A 19,807-nucleotide genomic window follows, 5' to 3' on the forward strand; every position below is an offset into this window, starting at 1 on the left:
TGGATAAACAAAGATCCTTGAATTCAGTTTCCACCTCTTTTACCACTAAATAACCACCTCAACATGTAGTAACCCGAGGCTCTGTGCACAGATGATTTGTGCTGTTACCTTATGGTACTGCACTGGTGCAGAGAGAAGATGAGCTTGAGACACCTAGAAATCACATAAGCAGCAATGTAAGGACTGCAAGACTTCTCCAGCCCAACTAAAACCAGACAGATTTGTTCTCATGGGAACATGGATCTCCTTTGAGAGGGAGAGGATGTGCTTTTTTTGACTTTTTCTGGTGTGTTTTGTGGGGGGTTTTTTCGGATAGCATTAGTTGGCTCTTTAAAAGCCAGTAGTAGTTCCAGCCTTAAGTTTCCTGCTCTGAATCTAAATTTCCTAAGGCACAAGAAGTGACTTACCTGGAGATCATAAAGGCTGTCACAAAGCTCAACAGCCAGGATTATAATCATATTTTCTGCTTTATCTTATGTTCTTTCAAGTCAGTGCAAAACGTTACCAAAAAGCATTGCCACCAAATGATGCTGGGGCTTAAGCAGCACTGGCGTGGGAGCCCATCTAGATCCCAATCAGTCACATTGTGCCTGTTCACAGCATGGCAATCATTTGTCTGGGCATTGAAAAAACACAAAGCAAGAAAAAGTTCATCTGTTTTCAGTGAATTTTAATAAAGGGAAGAAACCTGAAGGTACGAGTTGGGTTTCAGCAGCAAGTTAACCTTTTCCCTGACACCATGCGAGGTCTCTCTGCAGGGGTGTTAGGCAGATTTGCTAAATGCCACACTGGGGTTAACTCTGGAGATTGCCAGACCATAGCCAGCTTTATACAAAGCTCCCCAGGAGTCAGGCTGATACTCCCAGGCTTCTCTGAAAACACCACTGATCCATAGGGATAATCTCATTTCCTGGACCATGAAATAAGCTGCAGCCTAAGGGTTACAGCTGATGGCTGTGTGAGACACAATCACCAGTGTGACAAGTGCTGCTGCTGCTCCCCAGGTCTGGGAGGTATGTGGTGGCTTTTGGGCCTCCAAGAGACTTAGCTGAACTTGGCTGCTGCTCTCTGGTAAGGGACACCATGCCTGATGCTCCCCTCTCCACTGCCCCAGACATGTTCACAGTGATCACTGAGAGCATGTTTTGGAACAGGAGGGGTTTGCTATAGCATGTGTTTCCCAAAAGGCAAGAGAGCTGCAAAGCTGGTCAAACAACTCCTTCCTGGAACTCCTCCCCATCCCTGCAGGTCCCATGGGTCCATGTGCCCAGGCACACACACATGTGTAGTGAGGTAGCTGTTTCTGCTAAGGCAAAGAGCAGTTTAGAGAGCTTTGGCTGTCAGGAGAACGGAGATTTTCAGCTTTGGTGGAAAACAGTAAAGCTAGATAGGTCTGAGGCCCTGCTTGGAGTGTACCTGCCAGGTGCTGAACTTCAAAACCCATGCCAGGCTGTTCAGCAATTTGAATTTTCAGAGTTGAACTGCCAGCTGCTGGGCAGTGCCAGGCTGTGGGCACAGTGCAGGTGTGAACGTGTTAAGCTTCAAGCTCTTGGGAGCTGCCTTCCCTTGTAAACACTAGACAGGGAATTACCACCCCTTGCCTGTCATCACCATTGTGAGAAGAACACGTGATATGTCCATGTTCAATTAAAAAGGAGCCCAAGGTCACTGCCCTCCTTGGTGAAACGGGTCCATTCCTTTTGAAGGGCTCCCCTTTGTTTCCTGGCAGAGTGGTGGCACAGAAACAATGCCACTCCCACCACGAAATGACAGCCTGCTCCAGCCCTCTCAGAACAGAAGCCCTTGAGGCTGGCACCAAGGGAGCTTGATGAGGTTAGTAATCACTGCAGCACATGAAAAGCATTTTGCACCAGTGACCTTTTGCACATAAAGAGCTATACTAGTTTTGCTTATAAAGCCGGGAAGATTTATCCAAATGGCTTTCTCCCAGCACTGAGGGAGGAGAAACTGAGGCAGTAAAATCCTGAAAGCCAGCAATTTATTCAAGAAGGGATGCTGAGAGCACTTGAAGGCTTAAAGCTTATGGTATTTCACCTGCAGTTTGCAGCACAGGAAACAAAGGATAGGATTTTCACTAAATCCTAGCATTTTTAGACAGAAACGATGTATTTTTTTTTTAAGTCACATTGACAGTCCTGTGGAAGTTCTCTTTGAGAGCTGTTAGTACACAAGAGCTGTGTGCACAGCTCTTGCTGTTACCTGTTACCTGTGGCTGGAAAGGACCTTCTATTCCTAACACCCCTCCTGAGGTTGTCTGTCCTTCTCTCCCCTCAGGCAGTCACCTCAGTTCCACAGAGGCAGCACCTGGCATGATCTCTGGTAAAAGACATCTCCAAAAGCTGGGAAATAATAATATAAATAAAGGAAATAATTTCTGCCTGGTCTGGCTATGCTAAGTGACTTGGAGACAGAGGTACATCATGGCCCAGGCTGCCCTGCTCACCAGTGTGAATGGGGAATCCCAAATCTTTCCTTCAGTACTTTACATTGTGGGCTACAAGGTAACTGGGAAGCAAACCCAGGTAATACCCCTCTTCCTTTCTTGGAGCAATCTCTAATTTTAATTAAAAATTAAACCTTCACCATTCCATCAGTAGCAGCATTTTATGGGAGTCCCTTCATCTGTAGTTTGGAAATTGGGAGACAGAAATATGACACAATTACCTTCAATTACCAAAAATATTACTTTTATGGAAGAAAAGTGAAAATTTGACTTAGTCCAGATCTGAAGCAGAGCAGTGAGAGACACACAGCAAAATTTTAGAGGAGTTTTCAGTGACCCACGGCCTTCAGAGAGGAGAAATGATCACGTTACTGCCTTTCCTCCCAGCTTGACAGAAATGTATATCCTTTAATCTCACACAGTGAATCCTCTGTTTGCTTGGGCTTTGGAGATTCAACAAGCACTGTGTGCAGTCAGCACAGAGCAGGATTCCCCCTTCACTCGCTGCTCTGATCCTGGCCAGAGCCATCAAGGACTGCTCTGCCTTTGGATACACAACAGGGACGTGCATCAGGTACCAATCCAGATGTGCAACACAGCTCCACCCATGCTGTCTGCAGAAGACAGAAACATTCACATCAAAGTGCAAAAATAATTCAGCGTCTTCCGCTTGATCCCTGGCGACGTCTCTGAGCATCCCTTGGCACATCTCACCTTGTGCACCCACCTCAAGCCCCAGGAGCTACTGAGATGCTTGTTTTGCTCAGCCCAAGTCTCCTTTAGGCATTAAAGGCTCTTGCACCAGCGTTTCCAGGGAGATTAACCAACGCTGTGCACGCTGAGGTTCTGTGCAGCCCATGGCAGGAGCCCCAGTACCCCTCTAAAACACTTCAGGCTTGTTTTTCTGCCATCCCTCCTCCTTGACCACCACCAGGCCAATACCAGCTGCACGCCTGGCGGTCAACACCCGCCGTTCCACCTGGAGTGCAGTGTCCCATTTTTATTTGGATGCTCCTCCTGCTGTCCCACAGCACACAGGGTTTGGATCCAAGCCCCACCCGGTGCCGCCTCAGCCGCGCGTGGCCACGTCCCGGTGCCCGTGCTCCAGCAGGTCAAGACATCAGCATGTCCCAGCGCTGGCTCATGGCTGTGCTCTCACAGGGGTTGATGACCAGCTCCCTGATGCTCTCGTGGGTGTCCCCAATGGTCTCAGTGTCCAAGCAGAAGCGTGTAGCTATGTGCTCGATGTGTGACCCCACCTTGCCCCAGCGCTGCGGGGAGACACGACAGGAGAAACAGGTGAAGGAGCTTCCTGCCCACCCTGCTTTCACTGCACTGCTCTAGCATCAAGGGGACAGCTGTCATCAAGCCCTTGTGGCCTGATGCTGTCAAGGACAAGGTCCCCAAACCCACACTGTCACCATGATATTTTCTGAAAAATGCCTTTGCCAGGATTTCTTCTCCTGGGAAGATGAGAAGCCTCAGCTTCTCTGTGTTGTGTTCCTCTGGAATGTGATTTGGAGAATTGTTTACCCAGCATGTGAATTGTTTTTACTTAATGACCAATCTCAGTCCAGCTGTGTCGGGCTCTCTGGTCAGTCACGGGTTTTTAGTATTTATTCTTGTCTAGCCTTCTGATGTCTCCTTTCTTTTCTTTAGTGTATCATTATAATATCTAATACAATATCATATCATATATCTTAAAATAATAAATCAGCCTTCTGAGAACTTGGGAGTCAGATTCTCATCTCTCACCTCATCCTGGGGACCCTCACAACACCATAGCACACACCAAGCAGAGCTCACTCACTCTGAGCATTCCTCCCATCAGAAGCACACTCACTTAACTCAGCCTCTGCCTGGCTTCAGGGAGATAATACATTACTAACAGCTTTTTCCCCAGGTCACTGGTTCAAATGCCAGCTCAGTGATTAACTGCAGAGAAATGTTAGCATCTGCTGCCTGACTGGCAGCCCATGTGAACTAAATTGCCAGTTTGGGTTTGACTTCTGCATTGAAGTGTCCAGATCACCACCCTCACTAATAGACATCCTTATCAACACACTCATTTAAGAGGCAAAGGGCTGAACAGGCCAGAGTCTGTACTCCCAAATTGACTGTGCTTCCCAGATGAAGTCAGAGCACAGGCCATTTAATGTGCAGTAATACTGTGATGAAAGAAAGGGAACTTCAAAGGAAATGGGGGATCAGTGAAAAGGACTCACCTGCTTGTTGTCACCTTCTTTACAAGGTGACAGCAGCACCTGGGAACCAGGGAAGAGGGTGTACACAGACAAACAGAGCTGCTGCTGGCGGACGTGGTGGTTGTATGTGTATGTCCACTCCTGCACAGAGGAAGAAAAAGAAAGGTGGTGAGAGAGCAGTGTTGATTCTTTCTATTCTTTTACCTGGAAAACAAACACTTTGGCTTGGATCCTGCCCTTTACAAAATCAAACACAAACCTCACTGACTTCAAGAGGCATTAAAAGAAGTCACTGGGATGTTTCAAGCCTCCCCAAAATTGCAGTTGTCATTGAGGAACTGCAGGTATCCCAGAAAATGTCTACAAAAGCTGCTGGAAGAACATGTTTCATGAGACAAAAGATTCCATTGCCAGAACTGGGCTGTGGTTGGAGAACAAAAGGATGGGAAAAAAAACCAGAAGAGAGGCAGGAACACTACCAACCACACAATGTGCAATCCTGTTTTTTCAGGGAAGAGCAGCAGAGATGCTTTGCAGCTGTCAGTGGGAGACAAGAGGTGATACACAGTAAATGCCTGCAACTCCTGGGGTTCTGTTCCCAAATACCACAAAAATAAGAGGAAAAGCTCTGCTTTCTATCAAGGCACTGGGACCAAATTTCAAAGGTTTGCTGAACTGGCTGGCTGTAAGCATTGCTGCTCTCATTTCACTGGGCTGTCCTGGAGGTTTTTTTCTTTTGCTGTTTTTTTCACGTTCACCAGTGTTTTATCATCTTCTCAGCCCCAGAAATAAACTCTGGAGGAGCAGAGACTCTTTGTCCTGTGTCATGCTTACCAAACAACAGGCGATCTCTGGGATTACCATCTTTTTTCAGCAGTGGATGTTTCTGGGAGAAGAAAAGGAGCAGCTGATAGACTGATGAGGATTTGCAAATGTACTGGACAAAGCACCATGGATGTACAGACACACTGCTTAGCCCAGGAGTGTTTCACAGAAGTTTACTCCAACATTTATTCCAGCTGAACACTTTCTATCACTCACCTGCGCTCATATTACCCAAGAGCACCTCCTGAGAGGATCCCAGCCAATGGATGTCTGTCTCCCTGTTATTTGTGTGTGTGCACAAGCAGACAAGAGCTGGTTTGGCTGATGGGAAACCACAAGCCATGCTTTTACATGACCCTGGAGAGGGACTTCTGGTCCAGGTGTTTTGCTTGTAACTTTCTGTGAGCATCAACTTTGAAATTAGAAAGAGTAGGGCTGGAAGGGCTTTGTGAGGGCTGCCATCCAGGGTGCAAAGCAGGATCAGCTCCTGCTGTGTAAATGGCTCTGAGCAGCAATGGGAGTAGATGGAAATCAGGTTTCTGAGCTGTGGCAGGGCAGGTGAGCAGGGCTGGAGGACCAACAGCAGGCTGGCTTCACTATCAGACTGCAATAACCCTGCCAGAGACAGCAAGGCCAGGGAGCACAAGGGTTCCCACAAGAGACCCCAGGAGCCATGGCAGATGTTTTAGCAAGGTACAGGCTATGAAAACTCTGAACCTGCTGGGAAAGAAAAGGTGCAAAGAGGAAGCAGAACAGCTGGGAGCTCAGCTATGGAGAAGTCAGAGCTCCATGAGAAGTGATGTGAGCAGCAGTGTGGGCAGTGGAGGGGAAGGCAGTGCTCAAACATATGGCTGTTAGGCTGGGGCTGGAAAAATGGGGCTCCTGGGAGACTTCAACCCTTTCTGAGTGCTGGAGGGGAATGTGAAGAATGGCTGCCCTACTCTCAGAGCTGGGATGCCTGCAGTGCCCCTGACTTTGAATGGTGGAGGTTTTGGGTTGCATTAGCATGAGTTATTAGAGCAGGGACACACTTCTGGTCCTTTGGTATTTGTCACAGTCAGCAGCTCTAACTCCTCTCCTCAGCTTCAAAACAGACAGCTACAGGCATTTAACTCCTGAGAATAAAAATCCCACTTCCATTCAGTCACCTGGAAGGGAAAACATGCTTTTGCACAGCAGACCCAGCTCCACAAGGACTTCACACTGTGATCCTCATACTCTGTGCTTCCCAGCCCAGTATTCCCCACCAGCTCATGGAAATCAAGCCTGGCTTTCTGAACAGCCTGCCCACAGGCTCCTCAGGAAGAGCTGCCCAGGATCTGGGTATATAACAAGCATTCATTTTCAAAGCTGTAATCCACACCCTTCTGGCAACCACTTTTCTCTGTCACATGGAGCAGGGTTTACCTGATCCCACAGTGAACACGTCCCAGACATCCCCCCAACCACGCAGGCTGTCAGCTGCTGTGTAAACCACCAGCCTGGGAAATCAGGTGCCAAATTAGTCCAGCATCTGTGAGGAACCAAACCCTACGGGGCAAGCTCCAACATCTGTTCCTGGCACCCACGCTGCTACAAGCTGCTTTGAAAACCTGCTTTACAGTTTTAACCAATTGTTGGTCATTTTAGCTCAGGACAGGGCTGAAGCTGCACCCATGAGGCTCCTCAGCAGTAGCCAGTTAATGCTGTAAGTTGTGTGTATGTTGAATTCTCCAACTAACCCAGGCCATGGCACTTTTTTGTTTGTTTGTTTTGACATCTAAACCTTCTTGCTTCACTGAGGTTATCTCACAGAACACTGCTCCTACCAGAGTTTCTCCATTTTTTTTTTTTCCAGGCCAGGCTATGTTCAAACCTTCAGAATATTCACATCCTCTCAAGGCAGAGCCATCCTCTCATCCAGCAGTGGACCACGGGATAGGAAGGGTGGTGATAACCATTTTCCCTAAGCTGTTGTTCATATAACAAGTGAGGGCTCCAGAGCTGGATGTTCCACATCCAGCAGCAGTTCCACAGCTGACACTGGATCCTACCCTCCTGCCCCCAGGCTGTCCTTCCACTGTCTTTATCTCAGCTGACAGATTTTCACACAGCTCATCTATCTCGGCAGAATGGCTTTTTATGGAAGCCAGCCCTGTTGAAAATTTTTATCTAGCTCTAATCATGTCTTCTTCCCTTTCAGCCCTAGATGAAAGCCAAGGAAAATTATGCAGAAAATGAAGAAATGTGAAGGGGAAGGAGGAGTTGAACACCACAGAATACATGAAGGACTTTGAGTTAAAATACATGCCCATGGCCACACAAATTTTTATCTTACCCCTTCTCTTCCCTTATTTTTGTGAGTTGGGATTATTTTTTTTTCTTTTTTTCCCATGAGGAACTACTTTATCTCCTAATCCCTGGCACACTGATGTGTGTGCCAGCACAGCAGAGGTTGTGGTGGATGGAGCAGCCCATGGTACTCCTAAGGAGCCCTGCAAGGAGCCAGCCTGGCTTCAGGGCTGCAGAATTGCCTGAGCAAATGCCATCAGGGTTTAGAGCTGACCCAGAGCCAAAGAAAAACAGATCTATGAAGTAAAACAAGATTTCCTGCCTTTTCAAAGGCAAAGATGGAGGGGTGGTGGAGCCAGGAGGAAGAGGGTGGACTTGGTGAAGAAAGCATCACCAGCTGCACAGCACAACCAGCAACCCCCTTCCTCCAAAGCCTCAGATAACATCAATCCCTCATCTGGGGCTTGTGACTGTTCCTCAAGGCTTCAGCATCATCTGAGCCGGCACCTGTCACTGTTACTCAGCATTATTGTGAACTGAGGAAATTATTTTCCAGAGTGACCTTTGGCTTGGCATAGCCTGGCTGGCAGATGGAGCAAGGAGCCCCTCAGCCCAGAAGGAGCAATCCCACGGGAGCCCAGCATTCCGTGACAGCGAGGCCTGTGCTGCCCAGAGAGAGGTCAGCCATGCCCTAAAGCAGGGGTAGGAACAACAGAAAAGCTTTTCTGAAGAAGGTGGAACAATCTAATTATCCAATTATCTTCTTAAAAATCCCAGGGAAGGACTTCCCAAGGCACGAGTCACCGAAGGATACTGAAGTGCTGCCCTTATCGAAGACCCTGGGATACAACTGGCACTTCCACACATCTCAGGAGAGGGAAGGCAAAGTACACCAGGTGCCCAGGACTGCTCTTCTAAGCCTTCTGATGTTTACATTATTGTGATGGAGTTTCTCACGCACTTTTCATGTAAATAATGATTGTTTTGCATTACTTTCTGGAGGAAGAGAGAATTGATGGACTGTTGGTTTGACCAGTGTAGTTAGAGAGGTGGCAATTGCATCCTCCAATCCATAGTCACTTTTAGAATTCTATACATACTGAGGTCCAAAAATAAACTAGCCTTTTTTAGCCTTGGACACCTCAGCGTCCGCGTGTCGTTCATTTCGTGTTGTGACACAGGACAACCTGGGTGCAGAGATGACACTGCTGTCCCCCTGCTCTGCTCACTCAGCCTGGCTCCCACAGCTCCAGCCAGCCAGCTGGGGTGGGTCATGCCCATGGAGGAGAAGAACTAAGGCTTTTGAGGGGAGGAGGGTCAGAAGAGAATGTTTATGGTTGAGATGTCTCAGGAGGGGCATAGTTTGGACAGATGCTAAATGCTCTCCTGAAAAAGGGCAGATCTACTCAGCACACAGAGGACCTCAAGCCAACCGGGATGAGCATCAAAGCCACATCAGGCAGATCATCACACTGCCTTTCCTTCCATCACACTGCCTTTCCTTCCATCACACTGCCTTTCCTTCCATCACACTGTCTTTCCTTCCCAAGAAGAGCCAAGGCCATGCCACTCAAATGCAATGGCAGCCACTCAGCTGCAAAGCCCAGGTATTTTGGGGTGCAGGCTCAGGAAACAGATGCTGCAGCCTTTCCCCTGTTTCCTTGCTTGTCTAAAAGATGCCTGAGCTTTACATTATTCATGCAGCAACTGCTTACACGTGTGTTATATCCAGGTCAAAGCATCTTCAGATTTTTTATCTGAAGTATGTCAGGTTTCCTGAAGCTGCTAATGACTTAAATAAATCCCAGTCAGATGTCTTTTCCAAACTCTATGAACTAATACCAACTGACACTTTGTTTGAAAAAAAAAACCCAACTATTCACATCTTCATTAGATAGATGAGGACAAAATTATGATCAATTATTTTCCCTCAGATGCATTTCTCTAGTGAAAAACGAAATCAATCTGTTCATTTAGCAAATGAGACGCAACAAGGCACGGAGTGCTCCAGTGGGCAGGAGCACAGGCAAAGCCTGCTGTGCCCTGGGCATGGGCACTGCACAGACATCTCTGCCTGTCACTAACTCAGGAGCCCCCTGACAGCCACCCCTGAGCTCCTCAACCACCTCAAGACCCCTCTGAGAGCCACCTCAGGGGACGGAGCCCACCCTGACTGCTGCCAGGCCTTCTGCAGAGGAAGGAAAGGGCCATGTGGATCCCCAGGATGAGAAGAGAGAGCTCTCCTACACAAAGATGAGGGGTCTTCTTGTGCCTCTTTCAGTAATTCAGGACCAACACCAGACACCACCAGGGAGGTATTTTGAGACCTGCTAAGGATGTAAGTCTGATTTCCCCACTGAGTACTTGTCTCAATTTAGCCCAACTATGGATGTAGCCAGAGATCTCACAACACCCTTCCCCTACACTACAGTTAGAAAATCCTGAAACAAAGAGCAGTTGATTGCCATCTGACAGCTCCTGTGCCTCTCTCCTCAAACCATGACAGCCCAGATCTTCTCACAGCCAGTCTCAAGACTTCATGCATATAATGTTGGTAAAGGGCTGGGGCAGCCCAGCAGGGAGACAGCTACAGAAAGGCAATCAAAGCAATCAAATTATTGCTACTATAATAGTGATAATAAAGAACTTGGACAGCCAGGATATTTTCACGGTACTTACTGAGCGCCAAGGAAGCACAGCTTTGATTTAGCTAAGCCTATTTTTCACAAAATGAAGCTCAGGGTAAACAAGACGTGACTTCAGCGTGTTAGAAGTGAAGATTATTGCTCTATTCTGGTGTATCAAATGCAAAACCGAGTAGCATTCAGGACTGCTGCATAATCAATCCTACATAGCCTGGTGACTGTAACACCCACGTCATCCACAAGTTCAGGTGGTTTTGTGGCAACTGAGTCATTAAAATATAAGTTTCTATTCACAATAAAAGTTGAAATATCCTGCTTTAATCTGAACTATTCTCCATGGGTACAAATAACAAAGAACTATCCTAGAAAGACAGAGAAAGATAAAAAGGAAAAGGCTTTTCTCTGTTCCTGCTGTGTACTGAGTGCAGTCATCCTGCAATCTGTTTGTAGTGCATTTTTCTGTTCCTTTGCAAAGTTAGTCCTGGATGTGCACAAGAAATAGAGTTGCCATCCAGTGGGAAGTGTTGACCTATTGCAAACTGCTGCAGAATCAGAACAGGAAGATGAAAAGTTCGTGGTGTGAAAAATTCTGAAAATTTACTGCACAGAAATGTCAAAACAAAATGTGTTTGGTAGGAATGAAACAATCCAACTTGCTGGCATGACATTTCTCATTTTAAAATACCACATCAAATTGGTATTTCAGAAAGACCAATACCATTTCATTTTGAAACACTAACTCGCAGCAGCATTTTTCATTCTGATTTTCCCAGATTTTTTTTTTTAGAACAGCAGATTCATTGGAAGTTGCTATTATTGTTAGAATACTTTTCCTTTCTTCTGCAGAGCTAGCTCTGAAAAACCATGATGACCTGCTCTCATCAGCTTGCTGTTTGTGTGAAAAGTCCATGCAGCAGTGGAAGAAAAAAAAACCCAATTCTGGAACATGAAAACCAGTGAAACTGTAAGAAGTGTTACTGTGTGGCACTTGCAATTATATTAACTACATTTTCTGAACTGAACTAATATTCAAGTAGTCATTGTTGATTTTGCCATGCTGTGAAACAGATATTAATTTCCTGCCTACAGACAGGCATGCAACTGCATTTGAAAGAGATGCACATAATGACATGCTTTGTTTGCACACACAAATCAGGGGTATTTTAAGCAATCTCCCCAGGCTGGGCTTTTTATATGCACAGCTACCTGGTTTGAATATGTAACCATGAGGGTTAAGGATGTACAGTTGAGAGGAAGCATGCACACCACACCATTTTCTACTGAATTATTTCATGGCAACCATGGAGAAGCAAGGGATTGTTATCCACCCTGTTTTATAGAAGGGAACACAGAACTTACTGACAAGAGCAAAATCACAAAGGTGAGTTTAGAAGCTGTGTGTATCTTCAGGGTCTTGCTCCAGAAACCCTCCTGCAAGGCACATGTGCCTGCTCTTGGCTCTAAAACCTCCCAGGGTGTGCTTTTGAGAACATCAATTCATGCAGCTTTTTCTCATCTCAGTGAGACTGAAAAAACTGAGCTCATCCTCATTAAATCCTTGCTAGTTTAATGGGCAATCCAATACTGAGAGAATGCAGACTATGAAGTTACAAATGCCACTGCAACTCAGTCCATTCTGAGAGAAAGAAGGCTGAGAGATGAGAGGAAGTTATAATTCTCTTTGCCTTTGATCTGTGCAGATGAGCAGCACGTGGTGTTCCTGGGCAGTGGGAAGAGCTCAGCACAGGCTCCCATGGAGATGAGTGGGACGTGCTGTCCTGTGGCTCTTGCATCAGTCCCTGCTGCTGCCCAGGGCCTCCACCAAGGTCAGCTGGAGTTGCCAGGGTTTAATGACAGGCAAGGGTCAGGTAAGGAAAGGAAAGACACTGGCAAGAATGGGTAAATACCCCAACAGAGCTTTAGCAACCTTAAAAACTACCATCTTAAAGCTGCCCCCACGGCATCTTCCCATCCAGCACCACAGGGATACACAACACACCTTACCTGTGCCTTTGGCACTGTGCCCTTGGTGCTGTTACAAGGATTCAAGCTCAGGATGGGGAACTCCTGCTCTTCAGACTTGTGTGACTCCAGGCAGCTCTGCCTTTGCCTGATGATCCCAGTCTGATAGAGCGATTCCTCGGGAATCCTGCGGGAACAGCATGAAAACCACATCGTACTGCCCCATGCACAGCTGCCCCATGCACAGCTGCCCCAGGTACAGGGAGGCTCCGTGGGGTAAGGCTGCACCATTTCAGCTCCAGAAAATGAGGGGTGGCAAGGTCTACATGACACTGAAGCAGTGAGAGCAGCACGTGGACAGGGACGCTGCAGAAGCAGCGCTCAGAGATGGACGGCTGACCTTTATAAGAGGAAAAAATAAATAACTGCACCAGGCAAACAGAGCCAGGAGTAGACTGTGAGCAGCCTTCAGCCTACAGGAGAGGGGAACTTTGTAACAACCTATCACAGAGCCCTGGCATTGCCTGTGAATGCTGTTGTGCAATGCCACACATGGAAAAAAAAAAGTAAGAAAATGGCTGTAAATCATAATTTTCACACAGTGATTCTGCACTCAGCTGTTGAAGCTATCTCTAGAACTTTACCATCCTTTCTGAGGATGGCTCCTGATAGGGATCAGGGGAATGAATGCAATGGTTTCTGGACTAAATTGGTAGCTAAAAGATGTCTGTGCAAAAGCAACAATATTCATCAAAGCATTGGGCTAGGAGCAAGGCACAGCCATCTGAATACAAGTCATAAAATCCTAGGGTGAATGGTTTCACAACAGAGAAGCCCTGAGTGCCACAGAACAGTGTGAAAGGACTGGAAATTAGGCGCTTGTTTAAGGAGGAGTCATTAAGCACTGAAACACCCCAGCAGAAGCTGTGGTGGATTTTCTGCCTTGGGATACTTTTGTAAGGAAAACTCTCTTATTTCCCTACACAACCTGTTCCACAGCATGGGCAGGAGGACACCTAATGAATTCCTAGGAACAAATGGGAATAACTGATGCTTTGTCCCTCACCAGCCCTGCAGCAAAGAGCTTGGAGGAAGCAGATATCACAGAGTGTCACCCTGTGAGCAAGCTGTGCAGCACAAAATTCTCTCTGCCCTTCTGTGAAGCCCAGGGGAGGGGGTGCCCGTGTCTCTGGGGGGCAGGAGGGAGGGATGGAGCATCCCACTGGCCTGCTGGATGCAGGTGGAGGTGGCACATCCGTACCGAAGTTCGGGATAAACGTTTTCCAGGTACCACTTGAAGCTGCGGCATTTCAACTTCTTCCTCAGCTCCACTCTGCTCTGGATGCTGTGGGAAGAAAATATCACAGAGATACAGTGGAAATTATGAAGGTGAGACCCAACACACCACAAAGGGAGGATGAGAGAAACCCATCAGAAATGCACAGACAGCAAAGGCAAGAGCATCAGCAGCTCTGGTTTCTCTCTGTGTGAGCCAGAGGAGTTGTTTTGATCTCTGTCTCTTTGGAGGTCTCACTTGGTAAAATGGCATGATGACATACTGTCATTTTAACAAGGAGTCTGGAGCTGAGAAGGTTCAGGGAAGAGCACAGCCATTTAAAAATTATTATTAAAAAATGTATGCTACTATTCAATAACTCTTACCTGAACATATTAACATATTAGGAAATTAAAATATGCTGTTTGCTATTCTAAGTTACTCTTGGTTTGCAGGACTACAGGAGTCCTTGATTTGCAAGAGCACCTGAACAGGCTGGTAAGCCAGCAGAAGTTAATCATAGAGTGAAACACTTTTTTCTTTTATTAATCAGGACAAAATTTCTGCTGAGGGAACATGCGGTACAGTGACACTTTCAAAACTCCAGCTCCTCCCTGGGCCAGCCTCCACCTGTGGAGCTGAGCTGGCTTTTATGGAATAGCCAGAAGCCACCAGTACCTCCTTTTCACATAGGTCAACTTCTCTATACCCTAAGCAGAGGACAGAGCTGCTCCTTCATTCTGTGCTGATGGATGGGAAGAGGATATCAATTCAGAGGAAACAGGGGAATCCCCAGGACTTCAAATTATTTATCCTGGAGATTGAAGAGTGGTCACAAGGAATTCAAGTTTGGACTCAGAACCCCCTGGGGTCTGAAGGAAACTTTCTAAGGCAAAGAAGAGCATGTGAAAATGAGAAATGCAACACAAATATTTACAATCCTCCTGAAAGGGAGGCATTTCTGACTCCTCACAGAATGAATGGCAAATTCCCTGCACACAAACACTTGCTGCCTTCCAATAAAGCATCAGCAGGTCAAAAACTTGATGATTTTCCTGCCTGTTAGCTGCCACCAACACCTCTGGACTCTGGGATCAGAAGTAGTTCTGATGCGCTTGGTTTTACAGTTCTATGTAATGCCAAGGACAGGACAGAGGCAGAGAGGGTTTTCCCCCACCTGGGTTTGGTTCACTCACTGGAATAAACCAGCACAGCATTTAAACTGGCACTTTATCCACCTCACTGCTGCAGCACGTGCCTATCATCAGTATTTTATTGTCACTACAGAAGAGATGGAGCCACATTTCTCCTCACAGAGAAAAGCAAGGCACAATTCTTCCCAAGAATATTTCTGGGATTCACATTCTCTGAACCTCAGAGGAAGGAAAAACAATTCTTATCATTTGCTGTGCCTGTGTTTGTGCAAAAGGAGAATGCAATATGGAGACTGTTTACCCACAGAGATGGGGTTTTGTTTCCTTGGCCTGTCAGGGCCAGGTGTGTGTGTGTGTGTGAGGACTGTGGGGTGACAGTCATGAGTGCTGTGCAGTGTGAGCAGGGTTGAGTGCTTGGCAGATTCAGTTTAGATGTAATGTAATATAGTATGGAATAATACAGTCTAATAAAGTAACTAATTAGCCTTCTGGTATCAATGGAGTCCTCCTCATCATTCCTCCTTCCTCAGGGCCCTCTCAGCACAGCTATACAGCAACACAGGTGGGTTTCCACAGCAGAGGACATCTCTGTGAGCACCCTCTGCAGCAGGCAGGGCTCAGGCAGGGCACAGGCAGCAGAGGAAGGATCCTTACTTCCCAAAAGGCCTCCCCTGGGCTGCAGGCCGGGCAGCATAGTAGTACTGCTTGAACTCGTCCATCCACACCTCGGCCGTGCGCTTGGTGTTCCTGGGGAAGGCAAGGGGACACGCTGAAACCGAGGGGACATCTCCCACAGTGCACCAACTGATCCACCTGCCCTCCTCCCAGCCTCAGCTTCACCCAAACCCCCTCTGAGTCAGCCCATCCCTCACTACTACCAGATACTAGTAGGTACTCCTAGGTACTACTAGGTGCTCCTTCCTTCCCATTACTCCAGGGACCAAACACATCAGGCCCAATCAAGCTTGGATGAAAAATTCACCATTTCAAACTCAGCTAGATGCTTTGCATCCACCAGACTCAGAACTGAAGGTTGTCTCAAGCATCATCTCCAAGACAGGAGTGCCTGGGGTTTTATTTAGTGGATGGGAAGGAGCTCTGAAAAGTTTGCCAAAGGTTTGCAAAGATTTCCTTTGTTTCAACCCTGAATGGACTCTCCTGCTTTGGATTTCACTGAGGCAAACCTCAGCATTCAAAACTTAAAGAGAAAGCGGCCCCACCATAGTGCTGCAGCATGAATGCCACTCTCCCACATCAGCCAGGTGCCTGCAGAAGTTTTCTGAACCACAGCAAATCTTCTGTTGGCTTCAGATGGCTCTAACTCCTCTTGCAAATGGATTTCCTGCTCCATGCCTATCTGCCTGTCCCTGCCCTGACCAGGGGAGTTCTCCAGTCTCCTGCTCCAAGGCAGGCCAGTGCCTCCAAGCTATTGCTGCCACACCACTAAGCTGCTGTGGGCAGGCTCTGGACCCAGCCAAGCCCCAGGTGCCCAGGAAAGGATTATTCTGCACATGAAGCCAGCACTGCACTGGAGCCTGAGCTGTCTCTCACATTGAAGTAGGGGCTCTGTGGAAAAGCAATCAGTATCTGGCAGAAAGGTGGAGATATTTTTTGCTAGCACCTCTATTTAAACAGAAGTGCTACAGAGCATCAGGTTGCCAGGAGCTGCTTCTCCTCTCAGTCTATACACTGTAACATTAAGGCTGATGGATTCCCTAAGGTTAATAACATCCCAGCTCCTGATGCCTACAGGTACATTTCTCCAGACTGATTCTCAGCTCCTTGCTGATTCATGGGCTTCCTCCTTTCTCTCTCTAAGGCAATAGTCTAAGTGCTCTTGCTCAAGAGATGACTAAATCAGTGTCTACATCTGTACCTAACCTTGCCCAACGTGCAGGGCTCCTTTGTTTGGCTTCCTGATCTCATTTGAGTTTACAAGAAACACGGGGCTAAGTGCCAAGGCTCACACCCAGGCATGACACAGCCATCCCCCAAGTCCCCGGGGGCCTGTGCCTGGCAGGGAGGCACAAGAGCTGTGCCCATCCAAGCTCCCCTTGCTCCTCCTGCAGGTGATGCAATGCAGGCGCCACCTTCTCGCTCTGGTTTGCAGCCACTCTGACAGGGGCGGTTTTGTCACATCCCAGGCCCCTCTGAAATAGTTTTGCTTCACTACTGAAAGCAAGAGCCCTCCTAGTGATCCTCAAATTTGTGCTCTGCTCCTTGATGATGCCCTGTGCCCGTCACAGCCATCCCCTTCCTGCTCCACCCACTGGAGCAGGTGTTTAAACATCCTAATTCCAGAGAAGCCAAATGTGAGGTTTCAGAATGTGACTTCATTTTAAAAATAGAAATAAAAATGTTCTATCTAGTTTTCTTTAGTTAATATTGATAAATAAGTGCATCATTAGTATGTACAGTTAGTATGTACGTCATTAGAAACTGTACAGGTGTTAAAATGTAAGATTAAGATTTCCTATGTTTTTCCTCTCTAAAAAGGGTATTGGGGCAGAGTTGTAATTTTCAGAGGGACACTTGGCAATTAGCCACTGGCATTTATGAATGGTCATATTACAGAGCTGGTTTTTTTTTTAAAAACACCCGCTCCAGTGGCTGGAAATCACAGGTGTCAGTGAGATGTTGTCATGGACATATTTTATGAAACATCCTTTTGCTAGGATTCTTCTCCTGAGAAGCTGAGAGGCCTCAGAAACGAAATGCAAACAATGATTATCTGCTGCTGTGGAATGCAGCAGGTGCATCTTTGATTGGTCTCATGTGGTTGTTTTTAATTAATGGCCAATCACAGTCCTGCTGTCTCAGACTCTCTGGTCAGTCACAAGATTTTATTATCATTCCTTTCCTTTCTTTTCTAGCTTTCTGATTAAATCCTCTCTTCTATCTTTTAGCATAGTTAATATATAATTTTCTTTTAATATAATATATATCATAAAATAATAAATCAGCCTTCTGAAACATGGAGTGAAGATTCTCATCTCTTCCCTCGCCCTGGGACCCCTGTGAACACCAACACAAGATGTGTCATTTGCACTCCCCCTTGTCTCAAGCAAAGGCTGAGGAAGCTGCAGAGAGCCTGGGTCAGATAGCTGGGTCTTCACAAATGCTGCTTTCTGACAGTGGGAAGCCCACACTAAAAAGAAAGCCTGCTGTGTAAGCACTCACAGCTGCAGGTTAGCTCAGAAACAACCCTGCATTTACTGTAAGTGCCCCCAGTGCTTTTCTCTGCCATTCACTTAAGCAACAACATTCAGCCTCACACTCTAAAAATGGAGGAAATCCTTCCTGACCTCACTAGCTGCTCTGATCATCCTTCCCATGCCTATTCCCACTCCTGGATTCCCTCCTTCTTTGCCTGATGTTTCCAGGATCTTAGCCCAGTTCAGGCAGCCCTTTCAGTGCCTGATTCAGCCTGTGTTGCTGGGTGTGAGGAGAGGTGCCTGCCCTTCAGCTGCTATGCCCTGGCAGTCCCTTTGGTCCATGCCAGCCAGGTGCAGCCCAATGCTGCCTCTGCTCAGGAGAGAGCACCAGCCTGGAGACAGAACCACCCTCTCCAGCAAGATGTGTGGCTCCCATCCTGGAGAGGCACTGGGAACCAAATTTTCTGGTTCAGCTGAGCCACACTGAGCCCTCAGCTAAGGTCACTGGCCACTGACAGACGTTGCTGGCAGACTCATTTCAGGTCACTACAAAAGTGTTCTGGTGACCTCAAGGTCTAAACCATTTGATGTCCCAGCAGCCAGCTCTCAGGGATGTGCTGGGGCCATCCCTCCATTTCTGTGCTGATGAAAGCTACCACATAAACGTCCTATTTCTGTCATATTCTCAACACTGGAGAAATCCTATGGGACAGTTGTATTGACTTACATTTTCTTCAGCTCAAGAAATTCCTGCCCAAGGATATTTCAAAGTTTTCCTAACAAACTTTCCTGCCTGTCTTCTCTGCTCTCCTCTCTCTCTACAAGGCTAATTCACAAAAAGAACCAACAAAACAAAACAAAGCAAGTACAAACCACTTACTTGATGTATGTATTGGCATTTCCCTCTGGAAAGACGTAGGGATGTTTCTTCCTAAAGACGTGCCCAACACGGCTGCAGGGGATGATTTCCAGGCTCCCTCCACACATCCACACACGGAAAGAGATTTCTGTAAGAGAAGCAGCTTCAGCACTTTGTCTTTCTGTCCTAGAGCAGTCTGAATCCTGGTGTTACCTCTTACTTCGTCCTCTGCAACATTAAACTGGGGTAAATCAATTACCAGACTGGCTTTCCTAGGCACAACGGGCTTAAAAGCACATTTCAAAGCTTCTTTGCAAGCTGTTTGAAGTCAGTGCACTTGAAACCTGCCTGCAGCACAGCAGGTGCAATCACAATGCTCTCACAATGTGGGACCATAAGCAGGTCCCTTTTCATACACTGCAGAATCCTCTCACCAGTTTTGTGCCTCCCTCATTACTCCTGCACTGCCTCTTCCAGATTCACTTCCCTCCAAAGGCCTCTCAAGTTCACCAGGAGAAGCTATGAATTCTCTCCATTAATGACCACAAGTGTCATTATCTTTATGAATCCACCATTGACTCTGCAAAGCGGACAGAGAGCTGTGCATCCACTGTCTGTCCCAAAATGGACAGGAGCTCACCCTGCCCAGGTACTCTGGGCCTTGAGTTCCAATGCTGCAATCAAGTAAGGCACACACCTTCACACAAGCAAAGGTCAGCAGTGGGAGGCATTATCCCAAAAATCTGAATAAGCTGTCAGTGTGGGAAATGTCTCCCAGTCACTCCAAGCCACTCTGTGGCTGGCCCACAGGGCCCCTCTCAAGGAAAATGAGCCTGTGGCATAACTGACACCAGAAGTTATAAAGCTCTTGGCAGGGAGCTGGATGAGGTAGGAAGGGTAAGCAGCATGGCTGATCTAATGGGTCCATCTGCTCCTGATGCTTATGAAGCTATGAATCTGTAGCTCTATTGTCAGACCGTACCAGTGTGGAA

The 19,807-nt window shown here is 47.1% G+C and overlaps 1 protein-coding gene across 1 annotated transcript in view; it reads right to left on the reverse strand.

Moving 5' to 3' along the window:
• Positions 1–1,557: 1,557 nt before the first annotated feature.
• GALNT14 (polypeptide N-acetylgalactosaminyltransferase 14) overlaps positions 1,558–19,807 on the reverse strand; it is a 95,177-nt gene continuing 76,927 nt past the window's right edge. The window contains exons 10-15 of the mRNA XM_030944290.1: positions 18,837–18,963; positions 15,456–15,548; positions 13,633–13,716; positions 12,414–12,558; positions 4,690–4,809; positions 1,558–3,735 (exon numbers count right to left, since the gene is read on the reverse strand). Coding sequence (XP_030800150.1) covers positions 3,577–3,735; positions 4,690–4,809; positions 12,414–12,558; positions 13,633–13,716; positions 15,456–15,548; positions 18,837–18,963 — 728 coding nt within the window. The 3' untranslated portion in view covers positions 1,558–3,576. The remainder of the gene's footprint in view (positions 3,736–4,689; positions 4,810–12,413; positions 12,559–13,632; positions 13,717–15,455; positions 15,549–18,836; positions 18,964–19,807) is intronic.

This window comes from Camarhynchus parvulus, chromosome 3 (assembly GCF_901933205.1).
Source record: "Camarhynchus parvulus chromosome 3, STF_HiC, whole genome shotgun sequence".
NCBI classification, from domain to species: Eukaryota; Metazoa; Chordata; class Aves; order Passeriformes; family Thraupidae; genus Camarhynchus; species Camarhynchus parvulus.